The 13,308-nt window shown below is 32.1% G+C and overlaps 1 protein-coding gene across 7 annotated transcripts in view; it reads left to right on the forward strand.

Annotated features, from left to right (window-relative positions):
- Nucleotides 1-13,308, forward strand: part of Obsc (Obscurin) — a 52,543-nt gene that overhangs the window by 6,580 nt on the left and 32,655 nt on the right. For 5 of the 7 annotated variants that reach the window (XM_067351706.1, XM_067351711.1, XM_067351712.1 and 2 more), the window contains exons 2-9: nucleotides 2,061-2,170; nucleotides 3,301-3,456; nucleotides 5,214-5,336; nucleotides 5,548-5,718; nucleotides 6,834-6,915; nucleotides 8,231-8,326; nucleotides 11,530-11,622; nucleotides 13,113-13,277. In XM_067351706.1, coding sequence (XP_067207807.1) covers nucleotides 2,061-2,170; nucleotides 3,301-3,456; nucleotides 5,214-5,336; nucleotides 5,548-5,718; nucleotides 6,834-6,915; nucleotides 8,231-8,326; nucleotides 11,530-11,622; nucleotides 13,113-13,277 — 996 coding nt within the window. The remainder of the gene's footprint in view (nucleotides 1-2,060; nucleotides 2,171-3,300; nucleotides 3,457-5,213; nucleotides 5,337-5,547; nucleotides 5,719-6,833; nucleotides 6,916-8,230; nucleotides 8,327-11,529; nucleotides 11,623-13,112; nucleotides 13,278-13,308) is intronic. The other 2 variants (XM_067351708.1, XM_067351710.1) reach the window with 2 other exon arrangements.

Genomic DNA, 13,308 nt, shown 5'->3' on the forward strand with positions numbered 1-13,308 from the left:
ATATTCCAAAATAAATCATAATTTTCCGTATGAAAATTTAATGTAATACCATAAAATATAAGGAAAGTTAAAATATACTGCTGAAAAGTAATAAAAGAATTTTTAAATAATTATCATTATGAAATTTACTGAATTAAACTGAAAACTGTTACTTTTTAATGAAAAATTGCTGAAATTATTTATGAAATTAATTAATGGGGTCAATTGAGAGAAATTTTCAAATACATTTCAGCAAAATTTCGTTATATTTTCAGAAAAATATTTCCATCAGGGTTCCTTTCCTCTCCCCTTTGCCTTGCTTCCTTCTATTTCTTTTTTCCTTTTCTATTCCAATTCTTTTACTTTCTTCTCCAATCTTAATACATTTCCTCATCTCCTTCCTCTTTTCTTTCCATTTCTTTCCTCTCTTCTTCACCTTCTATTCTTTAAATTCTCTCCTCGTCTCTTCTATCTTCTCTCTCAACATCTTGCTTTGCTCTCTGATCTCTTCTTTTATTTCCTCTTTCATTTGTTTAAAATTTTCCCTCCACCCTTTTACCCCTCGCATTTCCATTAAATCCTTCTCTATTTCTTCTCTCATCTCTCCCATCTCACTCTCCTCTCTCATTTTTTCTTTTTCCGGCGATCCCTGCGTCTTTCTACTTTTCTTGAATATCCTCCCCATCCCTTCTATTCCTCCCTTTTCCTTTTTAACATCTCCTTCACGGTCCTAAGACAAATAAAAAAACTAAAAGAAACTAAAACTATGTCTCCAGCCTAACCTCATACTTTTTTTTCCTTTCCCAAACTGTCTTTGTTCCCTTATATCCTACCCCGCTCTTCACACTCACACACACTTTCTCATTCTTCCACTCTCTTTTACCTCTGCCACTCTAACAATTTTTTCACAACATTTTATATTTTAAATAGAACAGTGATATAGAATGTTAAAATATGTACTTTTTATTTTAATTTTAATTTTATTTTAATTTTATTTGATTTTGAATCTTATATCATAACATTTAGTCAGGAATGTTAGAATTTACATTTTGTTTACTTTGATACATTGAAATCTTATATTTTAAACAAAGAAACTATTTCTTTCTTTAAAACATAAGATTTTATATTTCAATGTATTACAGTAAAGTTCTGGACTTACTAAATAAAATGATATAAAATTCTAAGATATAAAAGTGAATAAAATATTAAAATAAAATATACATATAATTAAATGTTATAAATATTAAAATGTACACTTTATTTACTTTTATGCTTAATACTTTTTATTTTTTCACTTTATTTATTTTTAAGATTTCAATGCATTACCATAAAGAAAATTCTAACATTCTTATACCAAATGCATAAAAATAAAAAAAAATGTACATTTTAACATTCAATACCACTTTTCTGTTAATATAAAATATATGAAGAAACAAAAATGTCAATTTTAAAATTTTAGTATCGGACAATTTAGATATACAAAATCGACATTTTATTTTATGTATATAATAAATTCTTACTTACGTGTATTTGCACGAAAGTCTTTTTGTCGGAACCTTCTTATTAAGAAACTTTTTTACACGTTTACTTAATCAAGACTTGTTAAATGAGCTGTCATCAAGCAAACAAAATATGCAATCGTCGTGATGACAGCCGCTTGATAGCACGAAATAACGCACAATGCGCATCGAGATAACTAATCAGCATCGCGAAAAAGAAACAATGAGAAACATACCTTATTTAAGATAGGAGGATGCGTACTAATATTAAATATCATGATTTATTATTCTTGCAGACCGCGCAAAGTACAACAGCAACATTGATTTTATGTAATAGAAAAATCTCAGATAATAAATAATTTATTGAATTTACTTTTGTGATATAGTATAAATTTCTTTCAACACTAAATAATTCTTGAATCTTTCTCTACATTTTCTTCTACTTATTCTTAATAATACAATTTAATATTATATTCTACAATTTTTAATTATCCATACAACAAGAATAATTTAGCTATATTTTAAGGTACGTGTTTATAAAAGAATACAACTCTTTTTTACGCTATTGTATTTTTGTTACAGACATCCTCGGAAAATTATGTTGTTGTGAAGGACTACGTAGCGGACGCCGACGGATTTGTCGTGAACGTCGGTGACATTGTCGAGGCCATCGAGCATGACGGTTCAGCAAAGTAAGCAATTTTTAGTCGAAGGATATGTCCACAGTCTAAAAGAAAAAATAGAAGAAGACAGCTTTTCGACTCGTATTATCACCGCGCTTTCTACCGTCGAGCGTTGGCGTTTGCGTACACGTGGGTGACATAGCCGTTCGTTAGTAGATAAAATCCCACTACGTTGCTAAAGATAGCCAGTCGCGACTCACGCACGCACACGCGACGCGTGTCGATGTGTCCGCGTGATAAGAATTGTCCAGGTTATTTATCACCGAGATCGCGGACCGCAGACGCGGAAGCGATAATCAAAAGATTGATCGGACGAATGCATTTATAGCTGACAGCATTTCCACGCTCGCTCATTAACACTTGTGCGAGAGCAAGCGCCACTAACGCGCTCAAGTCCTGAACGCGACCACTGTTTACGCATAATAAACTGCGGCTGTGCACACTTCACGCCACCGTTAAATGTCGCGGCCTGATGATGCGCCGTAAAGTAACCAAACCTTGTATGAGTCAAGTTAATCCGGATGTCAAACTGTAAAACGATGATCATTACAAACGGTCGCGAGATCTCCGCGCATCGGCTTCTGCTTGCGCGGCTCGTCGCGGCTATTTTTACACCGCACAGTGGTTTCATCGGCATTCGGCATGTCTCGTTTTGCTGCACGCGCAACTTGTGAATACTTTGACAGGAGGAAAATTCGCGTGAAATTTATGATAGCGTAAAGATCTCGTGACCAAGATTTCGATTGTGCCAGAAAATTGGCGCTTGCTCGCACGATAGGAATAATTCTCGTATAACCGAGAATAAAAGTTTAGCGAAATTGCTTTCAAATTGTGCGTCATAAAATTAGCACAGAAAATGATTTCCAGCTACTCTCGCAGAATTAACAAAATACATGTAAATAATATTCTCGCACCATCGCAACGCTTCAAAGCATCAGCTTTAAGAGTTTGACATGCTGTGAAAAATCGCATGTTAATGCTACTAATTTTGATAACAGCGGCATATAACTACAAGTAAATAACGAGCTGTAAATAAATTGGAAAATACCATGCAATGCAAATTTAATGTGATCCTTCTTCTACAAACTCGTCGCACAAGTCGATCAAGACTTTACAGGAGATGCTTCGCATTGTTGTAGGAAGGCGAGGATGGATCCCGATCTGGAGGTTGAGATCGGCGATATCCTGGATAATTCGGCCGCTAAACACAAGCTTTCGATTCGGCCGCGCCGAAATCATGCGGATCCGCGCGCTCGAAGCAGTTCGAGCATAGATTCGGACTCGAGTCTTGAAAGGTAAAGTCATCAAAATCAAGACGATGATGTCTTTATCTCGGCAATCGTCTAATGCGATGAAACGTTTAACAACCACTAATTTTATCATTGAAAGCGTGAATTGACTCTTTGATATACGATATTTCATCTTTTTCTAACGAAGTCTGATTCAACTGAAAATAGAATAATCAAGGCTGCGAAATTGAATTCTATGGATCTCAAGCAAGAGCACGTCATCGTCGACTTTCTGTCGTTATAATGATAAAATAACAGATAATTATCATCATTGCCAAAATGCCGTTGACGGTCTCTTCGTTCTCGTGTGTGAGCGATGATACTTAAACTTTGATGAATCCAATATTTTGAACATTCGATGGAAATTCGGATGAATATTTGGACATCTTCAAGAAGTAAATTAAAAGCAATTAAGATGTGGATAATTTGATAAAATATCATAAAAACTTCAATGCAAAAGTTTATTAATTTGCAATTAAAAAGAGATAAAAATGATGGGAAAACTTGTGATTCTTGTGGAAAAATGTCTGACTCATCGTTCTCAAAAACCGTCATCCAAATTCTTTATGCGTGCTGCGCGCACTGATGGGCTAACGCTAACGAATAACTGCTCGTAATGTATAACGAGGACGTTTTCTAGATTTAACGCATAACTTTCAATGACCACGCCAAATTGTATGCAACCTTGGCCAAAAGTATGGAGTACTTGCAGTAAATTATGATGAGATTTAATACTCAAATATTAGACTCAATAGTTATGAAAAATGGCTCTATAAATAGTAAATCTCATCTCTATGTCGAGTTGGTCGGGGCATTCAACAGTATACATTCTAGCAAATTCTTGCGACCTATGGACACTTTGCGATCATTTAAATAGCGACAGATAAGACAAAACGATCCATTGTTATGCGCATTTAGCACCCATTTAGCACAAATTTGGACTTGCGCGGCTCTGAAGTAAATTCAGCATCCGTTGAATTACGATGACGCTAATGAAGATTAAGTATTTATAAGCGTCCAAGGCAATAATATCTCGCGATCGTATCTCTGCGTGATTGGCGACAGGCCAGAGTGTCAGTAGAACCAATAGTATAAAATATTGTTAAAAAAATCTGCGAATACATAGTCAATGAAACGCCATAGTAGCATCGAAAATTTTGCATTAGAAATTTTCGACCAAATGCTATTAATGATTGTTGGATGAATTGCAAGAATATTTATTTCTGTGTGAGATTATAATCATCATTTTTTTTTTGTTAAAATGCAATTGAATTGCTAGAAAAAAATAAGTTACATTTTGGGAAATTATAAAAATGATTAAATGTTCAAATGTAATGATAAATTAATTTGACGCACATGTGTCTGTCACTATTTTTAATGTTCGGGTTTACTTTTGTTTTAGATGGTACACTCTCTGTTTATGAAAATGTGTATGTTTCACGATAAAACTCGCCGTGTGTGGCAATTTGAACACATTTGCCAGCAGATTTTGCGTTCTGTGAATGGGCGATGACTTCGATGACACAGAGGCTTAGTCATTCTGTGTAAATATAACTGCGCGTCTCCCACGCACTCGAACGTCTATCTATATTATTTCTTTAGATCGCGCCCGATCAAATCTAATTAACTGTTAGACAAATCTAACGACAAATTAACTCAAAATTAGCAAAAGTATCGACAAAATTTGTGCAATGTGCACATTTTCTTTTTTTTATAAGTTTGACTCTTAATGCAATTATCTGATAGGATTTATTAATTTACAGAGTTTACGTTCGTACAATTGATGGAAGACAAGGATGGGTGCCTACATCCATTTTAATGCAAACAGCACTCAGCGAAGAGAGTTCATTGATGTCTCGTCCAGAAGATTCTCATTATCGACGAGAGTACGTAATTTTATTCGCAATTTTTTAAATGTAGCCATGTAATATTTTCCATTAAATCTAAATTATAATATTTTTTTTAGTTACATTTTATTTTTTAATATTATATTTGTAATTTAAAATAATTAAAATAATTACGATATTGCCAATTAAATTTTACACTATAATAATTATAATACACAAAAGAAATATTTTGACATTTATTTTCTTGCAGAGCTGTCGTAAAAGAGTTAATCGAAACAGAGGAAGAATTCGGCAAGGACCTTCAACTAGTTGTCGAACGTTACCTGAACCCTCTCGATAATCCTGGCGTACCACGAGCCGTGCGGGACAACAAAGAAATTATTTTTACTAATCTAAAACAAATTGCTGATTTTCACAACACGTATGTATTTACAGCAACAAACACTGATAGTAAAATAAAAAAACCGCGATACTATATCAGACAGGCATTCATGAATACATTTCACAGTACAAGATCAGACATCTTATATATTTATGTTTATTCTCGTTTCTCTTTTCTTTAATTTAATTTATTAAATTTTACTTTCCATTTTATTTATTTAAGTCACCAGTAAAAATAAAAAATGCTGACTACATACACGTTTCAGCATAAACAAACTGCAATCATGAGTTTCATAAAAGAGATCCTATATATTATACATCATGCATCTAAACGTCGATTAGATTAAATAAATGAATCTTCTTTTAATATCCGCGACCATAATATTAAACATTAGAGGAATACATACAACGAACAAGTACTGTTTATTTTAATTTTAATTTAATTAATTTATGATCTAATTTATAAAGTTAGGCATTATAATTGATTTATTAAGATTGCACTTGGTAAAAATTATTACACGATTGCGTATTACACACGATCACGTTCACATTGCATATGCACACATTTCGTTCCACACACGATTCTGTTACTTGTAGGAATATCATGTACAAAGCGTAAGTTTATAGTCGAATGTATTTTGTGTGGTAGTGTGCTTCTTTGTATACATGTGAGTATGTCCCTAAAAAATTAATCCAAACCATTGCTTTCTAAGAAATTGATTATAATGTTCTAGATACATAATTTTACGTATAACGAAAGTTAAAATTTTTTTTTCCATAAAATCGTAAGCTTAAACGCAAATGTTTTTAGTTCTTAAAAAAAAATCATTATTACTCAATATATGTTAACAAAAAAAGTCCATTTTGTATTGACTACATTACTAACGAGTGATTTTAATTCATTAGCGTTTCGTCGATGTTGATCTTGTTGTTTTCACTCGAGATCAAAACAGAACGTTTCTTTTTGACAAGCCCCTGTCCATCAATATATCAGTGAATAATAAAAAACTGATAACCCAAATGCCACATTTGTGGAATTAGCTTGTACTTAAATAAGGCGTGTCGCATTCTAAAATAAGTGACGCAAACTTCCGTTCCGTAGCATGTTAGGCGTGGTGTGACTTTGGCATGATAATTAATTCCGGCCTTACTTAGATCGTTCGGCAGGGTGTTGATCGAGGGTGTCAAGTACTACGCGGATCAACCACGTATGCTCGGCAGAACTTTCTTGAGACTGGTAAGTGTATTTATCGCTGACTTCATTTCCGTTATCAAAATTTTGTTACGCTAATGTTTACATGTTAATAAAGATCATTATTTTTTAATTGAGTAGTCCATTTGCAAAAGTAGTTAAATCCACTTAAAATTTTTTTGGCTAAAGCGGAAAAACTTGCATAATTTATCTTGTTTTTTGAAAAATTAAGAAAAATTCATTATTTTAGTTAACAAAACGTGTATAATATGGCATGAGAAATACAATTTCTATTTGTTAAAATAGAATTTACTTAACCAGTTTTGCTGGACAAAGGGTTTAGCTGATTTTAAAACTGGTGTTCGCCATTTTTATTTTCTGTACAGATGCAAAAACAATTAAAGTAGATTATTAAATTAAATAAAATTTTTATAATTTTGAAGCTTTTTTATTATCCTAAAAATATCAAAAAAATTTACATACTATATTACAAAACACCAGTTTTAGTTATTAATTGAAAATATACAATGGCTTTCCCTCTTTATATCAAATTCAAATAAAAATAAAATACTAAACATAGAGGAAAAATTGGCAAAACAAGTTTTATAAAAAATAATAATAAATAAAGTTTAAAAAATTAGTAATTCTAGGCTAGTTATAATTTTTATGACAAATAATTTTTACATGACTTTTTAAATTTCTGTAGCTTGTTGAGATATTCATCGCCCTACATCTAATCACATTTTGGAAGAAGATTTTACTTTTTTACTTTTAGTCTAATTTTTTAAAATAAATATAGTCCTTTATAAAAAAGGATGTAGCTATTTTTGCAACTTGAAATTTAAGGTTGCCATTTTGCTATAATGATTCAACTGCTTCTGCAATTGTAAAGACGAAATTAATCTTATGAAATGTCGGAATAAAACATTACAACATTTCATAAGATTAATTTATATGTACTAAAGATGATCGAAAGGTCGACCGAAACGTTTATGATGAATTCAGAATAAAAAAGATTATAAATAAGCAACCAAAATTTTGGCGTTGACTCTTGATCCTTCTTTTATCTAATTTTTTAATTCAATTTTTTTAAGCTTAATTGCATAGAGTCTAGAGAATGCTGAATTAAAAGGAATGATTTATTGCAAATAAAATTGAAGATTATTGTATAATGGAAATATTCAAGTAATATAATTTTAATTTTAATAATTAATAGAATTGAGTCAATTTTATTTAATAAGAATAATTTATGTACGTTATGTTTTGACAAAGAAAAAATCTAATATTGTAATATTTCTAGTTTGTTGATGTTTAAGGAAAATTATTACAATAATTGCAACAAGATGCTATTCTATTCCAGGAGAGAGATTTTGACAAACACGTGGCATACTGCAGAGACGAGCCTGCTGCTCAGGAATTTCTTCAAACGAACAACGAAATACGCGAATATTTCGAGGTAAGTGCTGTGTCTTGTTACCATCACCATTAGAGAAAGAGAAATTAAATTGATATCTAATTCAAATAAAATAAAGATGCGTGCGTGCGTATGTGCGCGCGCGCGCGTGTGTATAAAAATATTTTATTTTACTTTTACTATATTTACTGAATTTCTATTTGTTTTTTTATTAATTATTATTGATTATTAATTATCATTCTACTCATTAATCAATTAACAAGTTCGAATTTGTAAGACTGAGAGGCGAGACTCACTTTCAAGAGTCAGAGCGAATTAGTATCTGTATTGAAATTAGGCGTGAACATCGTGAAACATGATAAGTTGGCATTAATGATAATAATATTAAGATTTTCCGTAGCATGCAAATTGATATTTTATTTTTCTAAAAATATTCAAAGATATACTTGTTTGCCTCCAGATGCGAAATTATAGTTCTAACATGCCAACTAACGTAAGTGAATACATGTAAACAACAATGCAACATGTGTATACTTAATTTAAATATTAATCAAATTTACGGTAATTTATATTGACATTTGAAATAAAATCAATATAATTAATAAATATAAAACATAAGTCACACATAGTAAAATAAATATAAAAATTTGAAATATAAATTATTATAAATTATAATATGCTCAAAACTATATGTATTAAAATATGAATATAATAATAAAAATTTTTTGTTAATATATACATAGTGTTCTATGGGAAGTTGCTGAAACTAATTAGCTGTTATTTTTAAACACACATAGAGAGCAAAAAAAAATACTTTTTAACAGAAGACATTTTGCAGTTTTATTTATACTAAAAACTAAAAACAATCGAAAATATTTTTATCATTAAATAAATGATTAGAGAAAAATGCCAAATTTTACTAATTTTAATGGCTTATATTTTCAAAGTGCGTACCATCAGAATTATAACAAAAAAATTAAGTTACTTTTGGAAACTATAAAAAACTTTAAGCAACAAAAATTACAGTTACAGTTATAGTTTCTGAAATCGACTTAATTTTTGTTATAATTCTGACGATGCGCACTTGGGAAAATATATATCATTAAAATTAGCAATATTTTGCATTTTTTAATAAACGTTTATTTAATGATAAAAATATTGTCTTTAGTTTATATGTAAATAAAACTGCAAAATGTCCTCTGTTAGACGATATTTTATTTTTCTTGCTCTCTACGTGCATTTAAAAATGACAGCTAATTAATTTCAGCAACTTTCCATAATACACCATGTATATATTAACAAAAAATTTTTGTACATCGTTCACTACCTATCGACAATGTTCATAATGCCTTTAATAAATGTCGTAAATAAGCTTAGATTTTAAAATAAATGTCCTTCAATGTTGAAGTTAATGCGACACGCACGTTACCTACCTCCATGATTCCATACCAATTGCCGTAGCGATATAGATTGGGGAAAATGATATAATTATATAACAGGCGGGGATATGCGGGCGTGCGTCCAGTCCTCAAAATAGCTGGGTTTATTTTTAACGAACGGAACATCTTTCGTCTGTGTCACCTAAGACTGGTGATATCGAGATGCGTGCTATTAAAAAAAATGCGTTTTTGTACAAGTTAGGATACGTCATGGACGATGTAGTACAAATATCTATTTTAACATCTAAAATCGTATTTATAGGTCTTCCGGCGTAAACAAATTTTTTCTTTAGATCTGAGACAATTTTTTATATTGTCCGTTGGAAAAAATTACTAGAAAATTAATTTTATATTTTCTACAATTTTTTTTAAGAAACGATTTTAATTAAATGTAAAGAAAAATATAGCTAGCATTTCTAGCAAATAGAGAATTAAAATAATAAAATAATACAAAATAATAATACTAAGTTTTTTTGAATTCTTTTAAAAATCTCTTCTATTTAACACAAAATAAGTATACAAAATATTCGAGACTTTTGAAAAGATATCTTTCATCTACGAATTTTTACTGGAGTGCAATAATTAGATATATCGCTTATTGGTTATCTCATAAATTACTGATGGGCCGTTTAAATTTTAAATATTCCTTTTCAAATTTTGTCCGGGTTTTCCGAAATCCCATAAATCGGGGTAAAATCGAGGATCTGTTGTAGTCTTTGAAGAAATAAAGAGTGAAGCAAAAGATTTCATCTCCGACGGACGTCAAAGTGATTGGAAAAAAAACCGGATTTTGGAACCGTGTGTATCGATTATCTGCGCGATCTACGTGTTGTTTTCGCGAGTGGTCAGTCCCACACGAAACCATCCGACGTCTAAGTATAGCCGTTGCCGTATTGGTCTTCCGAATGTGTTGCCGCGACGATTGCAAACGCTCGAAGATCCCGCCTCAGTGCCGCGAACTACTGACCACTACGCTACGCTATTACGTGTGTATAAGAATCTCCGCACGATCCGCAGAATCTGGATCAGGAGCCGGACTCCTGGGTGCTGTTCGTAGCAGCGGGTAGCCGCACAACGGCCTCTGCGACAACTACATCGATGACCGCGAAATCTTCCAATCGAGATAGCGATTTTAGGATGTTTCTTCCAAGGTGCGCGTATTATTATTCGAGATAAGTCCGCGTTGTCGGTTCTCCGTTTTTCAAGCGCGTCGTTCCGCTACCAAAATCGCGCGATGCGCGGTGCATTCGCGACACGTCAATCACGCGTCATCCCAATGTGCAACGGTGACAACGCGCGCGTACGGGGGTGGCCGCGTTATATGCAAAATCCAGTTACACATCCAAAAATACATGTGTTCACGCCAGATCTCCCGATGATGCTCCCGGTGTCGAATTACGTCGGCAAACGTTCGTTGCGACGAACCGTTGTTGAAACGTTTTGTTAGCGCGAGTGCGCACGGTAGTTATTGTTTCTGATACACGTTCTCGTTTTGTTGCGAGCGTTAATCTCCAATTGCTCTAACTGCGAGTTTGACATAAATAGAAATATCAGTGGTGTTAGTGTGCAAAAAAGTTTCAAGTTTGAATTTTTGTGCTGAATTATCATAAGAATACTTTTAACATAAATCGTCATAGCTTGAGATTTCAAAGATCTGCATAAATTTATAAAAATAATGAACTTGCAGTGCGTATATATAAAGTAGGCAAAATAAAAGTTCTTCTATAGAATTGAAATAAAAATATTTTAACACTGACAAAAGTGGATATTCTGATTCTCATTGTGTCATTGTTTCGTTTCTTACAGGAGTTAAGTCAAACTCTGGGTGACGACAAGAACATATCGGAACATTTGAAGCTTCCGATACAACGCATAAACGACTACCAGCTCCTGCTAAAGGTATGTTAAACAATGTTTCACTACAGTCATAATATAGAATCTCACAATCTCACGCGTTTATTCGGAAATAAATGAAACATATAATATTATTAACATTATATTAAGTAGTAAGATTTAATGCAGAAAATTATGTTATGCCTCAACGTTTTAAATTTAAAAAAGCCACAAGGAGATTATGTTTAAAATTGTACAATACAAAATTGAAACGTGTAATTATTTAAGCGTGTAATGTATTTGACACTTTTTTGGCCGATGAAATCAGTTTAATGAAACAATCCCAGACAGCCGAGTATACGGATATACAGCGCGACCTATATTTCCATTCGAATTTCATCGCGCTCGACGAAAATAGCGTGGCGCTAAAGCACTTCCACTTTGCCTTGAAATTATATTTCTTCTCGACATAATTGCCATCCATTCATATACATCACGTTAGAGAACGCGAATCATCTGTATCATTGTAAATCTTTTGAGATGTACGAAAAGAACTTGATGTTTAATAGTTTTATGTCTTAAATAAAAATTTAATTTTTATTTGCATTTGATTTTTAGAGCAAATCGAAAAATTCCAGAGGAAATTACCAGATTGTGCTTCACTATTTTTCAAATATTCAGACAGTGCTTGATCGCAATGTTCGTCTACGCCAAGTAGATTAATTTTATTGGCTTCTGGGCCAGTTGCCCGGCAAAATAAAGCAACAAGAAGGCGACAACATTTAAAGTGCCAACAAGAATGTGTCTCAGTTAATAATTCTTAATCTATATATTGATTTTTGATATATACAGACTGTCGTTTTAACAAGTACATGCTTTAAAATAAATATATTAAACGTTAATATCTATCCAAAAGCTATCTATTTTATTGTAAATTATGTACAATTGTCGTGAAATATAATATCATACTTAACTATTACTTCGTCAACAAGTTTTTTTATTGAACTTGGTTGCAGTTTATCAAGTTGTAAGAAGTAATACAGATAATTCTTTACGGAATTTGCGATCAAAAATTCAGCACAAGCAAAATTTCCCACATACATAACTTTAAATAAAAATTAAAATATCCTTGTTAATGTTTTCTTTAAGAAGTTAAAATTAATCGAAGAATAAACTGTTTTTGATAAATCCGAACACTTTGAATATAAAATCGACGCTACATAATATTTCTCGTTTGTGCGTATAAACGTAGGCGTTATACAGATTTAGCGAGCTAAAAGCGGATCGTCTACACAGTAGATTATCCTACGAGAGCTATGATTTTGATCTATAGAGAGAAAAATTCCACGCAAACGCGACAGATATAAAGCATCACGACATAAGCGTATCAAAATATTGACAATCCATGTTAATTTGATTCAAGAATTAGAGGCACACCATTGCGCAAAATTTCTATCTTTTAGTAATAATCGGCGGAAAAAAAATCCATTTTAAGTTTCTTTATATTATAAATATAAATTTCGAATACAAAAAGAAGCTATATGTATTGTTTGCAGGAGCTAGTGAAGTATTCGACCCGATTAGGCGAAAACTGCGACGACCTACAAAAGGCGCTTGAGTTGATGCTAGGAATCCCTCATAGGGCAACAGATAATAAATTTATAAGTAATATCGAAGGTTATAAAGGGAACATTCACAAACTTGGTAGATTACTCACTCATGTAGGTATACCTGCACTATGAAATAATAAGT

The sequence above is a fragment of the Linepithema humile genome, chromosome 3 (assembly GCF_040581485.1).
Source record: "Linepithema humile isolate Giens D197 chromosome 3, Lhum_UNIL_v1.0, whole genome shotgun sequence".
Classification (NCBI taxonomy): domain Eukaryota; kingdom Metazoa; phylum Arthropoda; class Insecta; order Hymenoptera; family Formicidae; genus Linepithema; species Linepithema humile.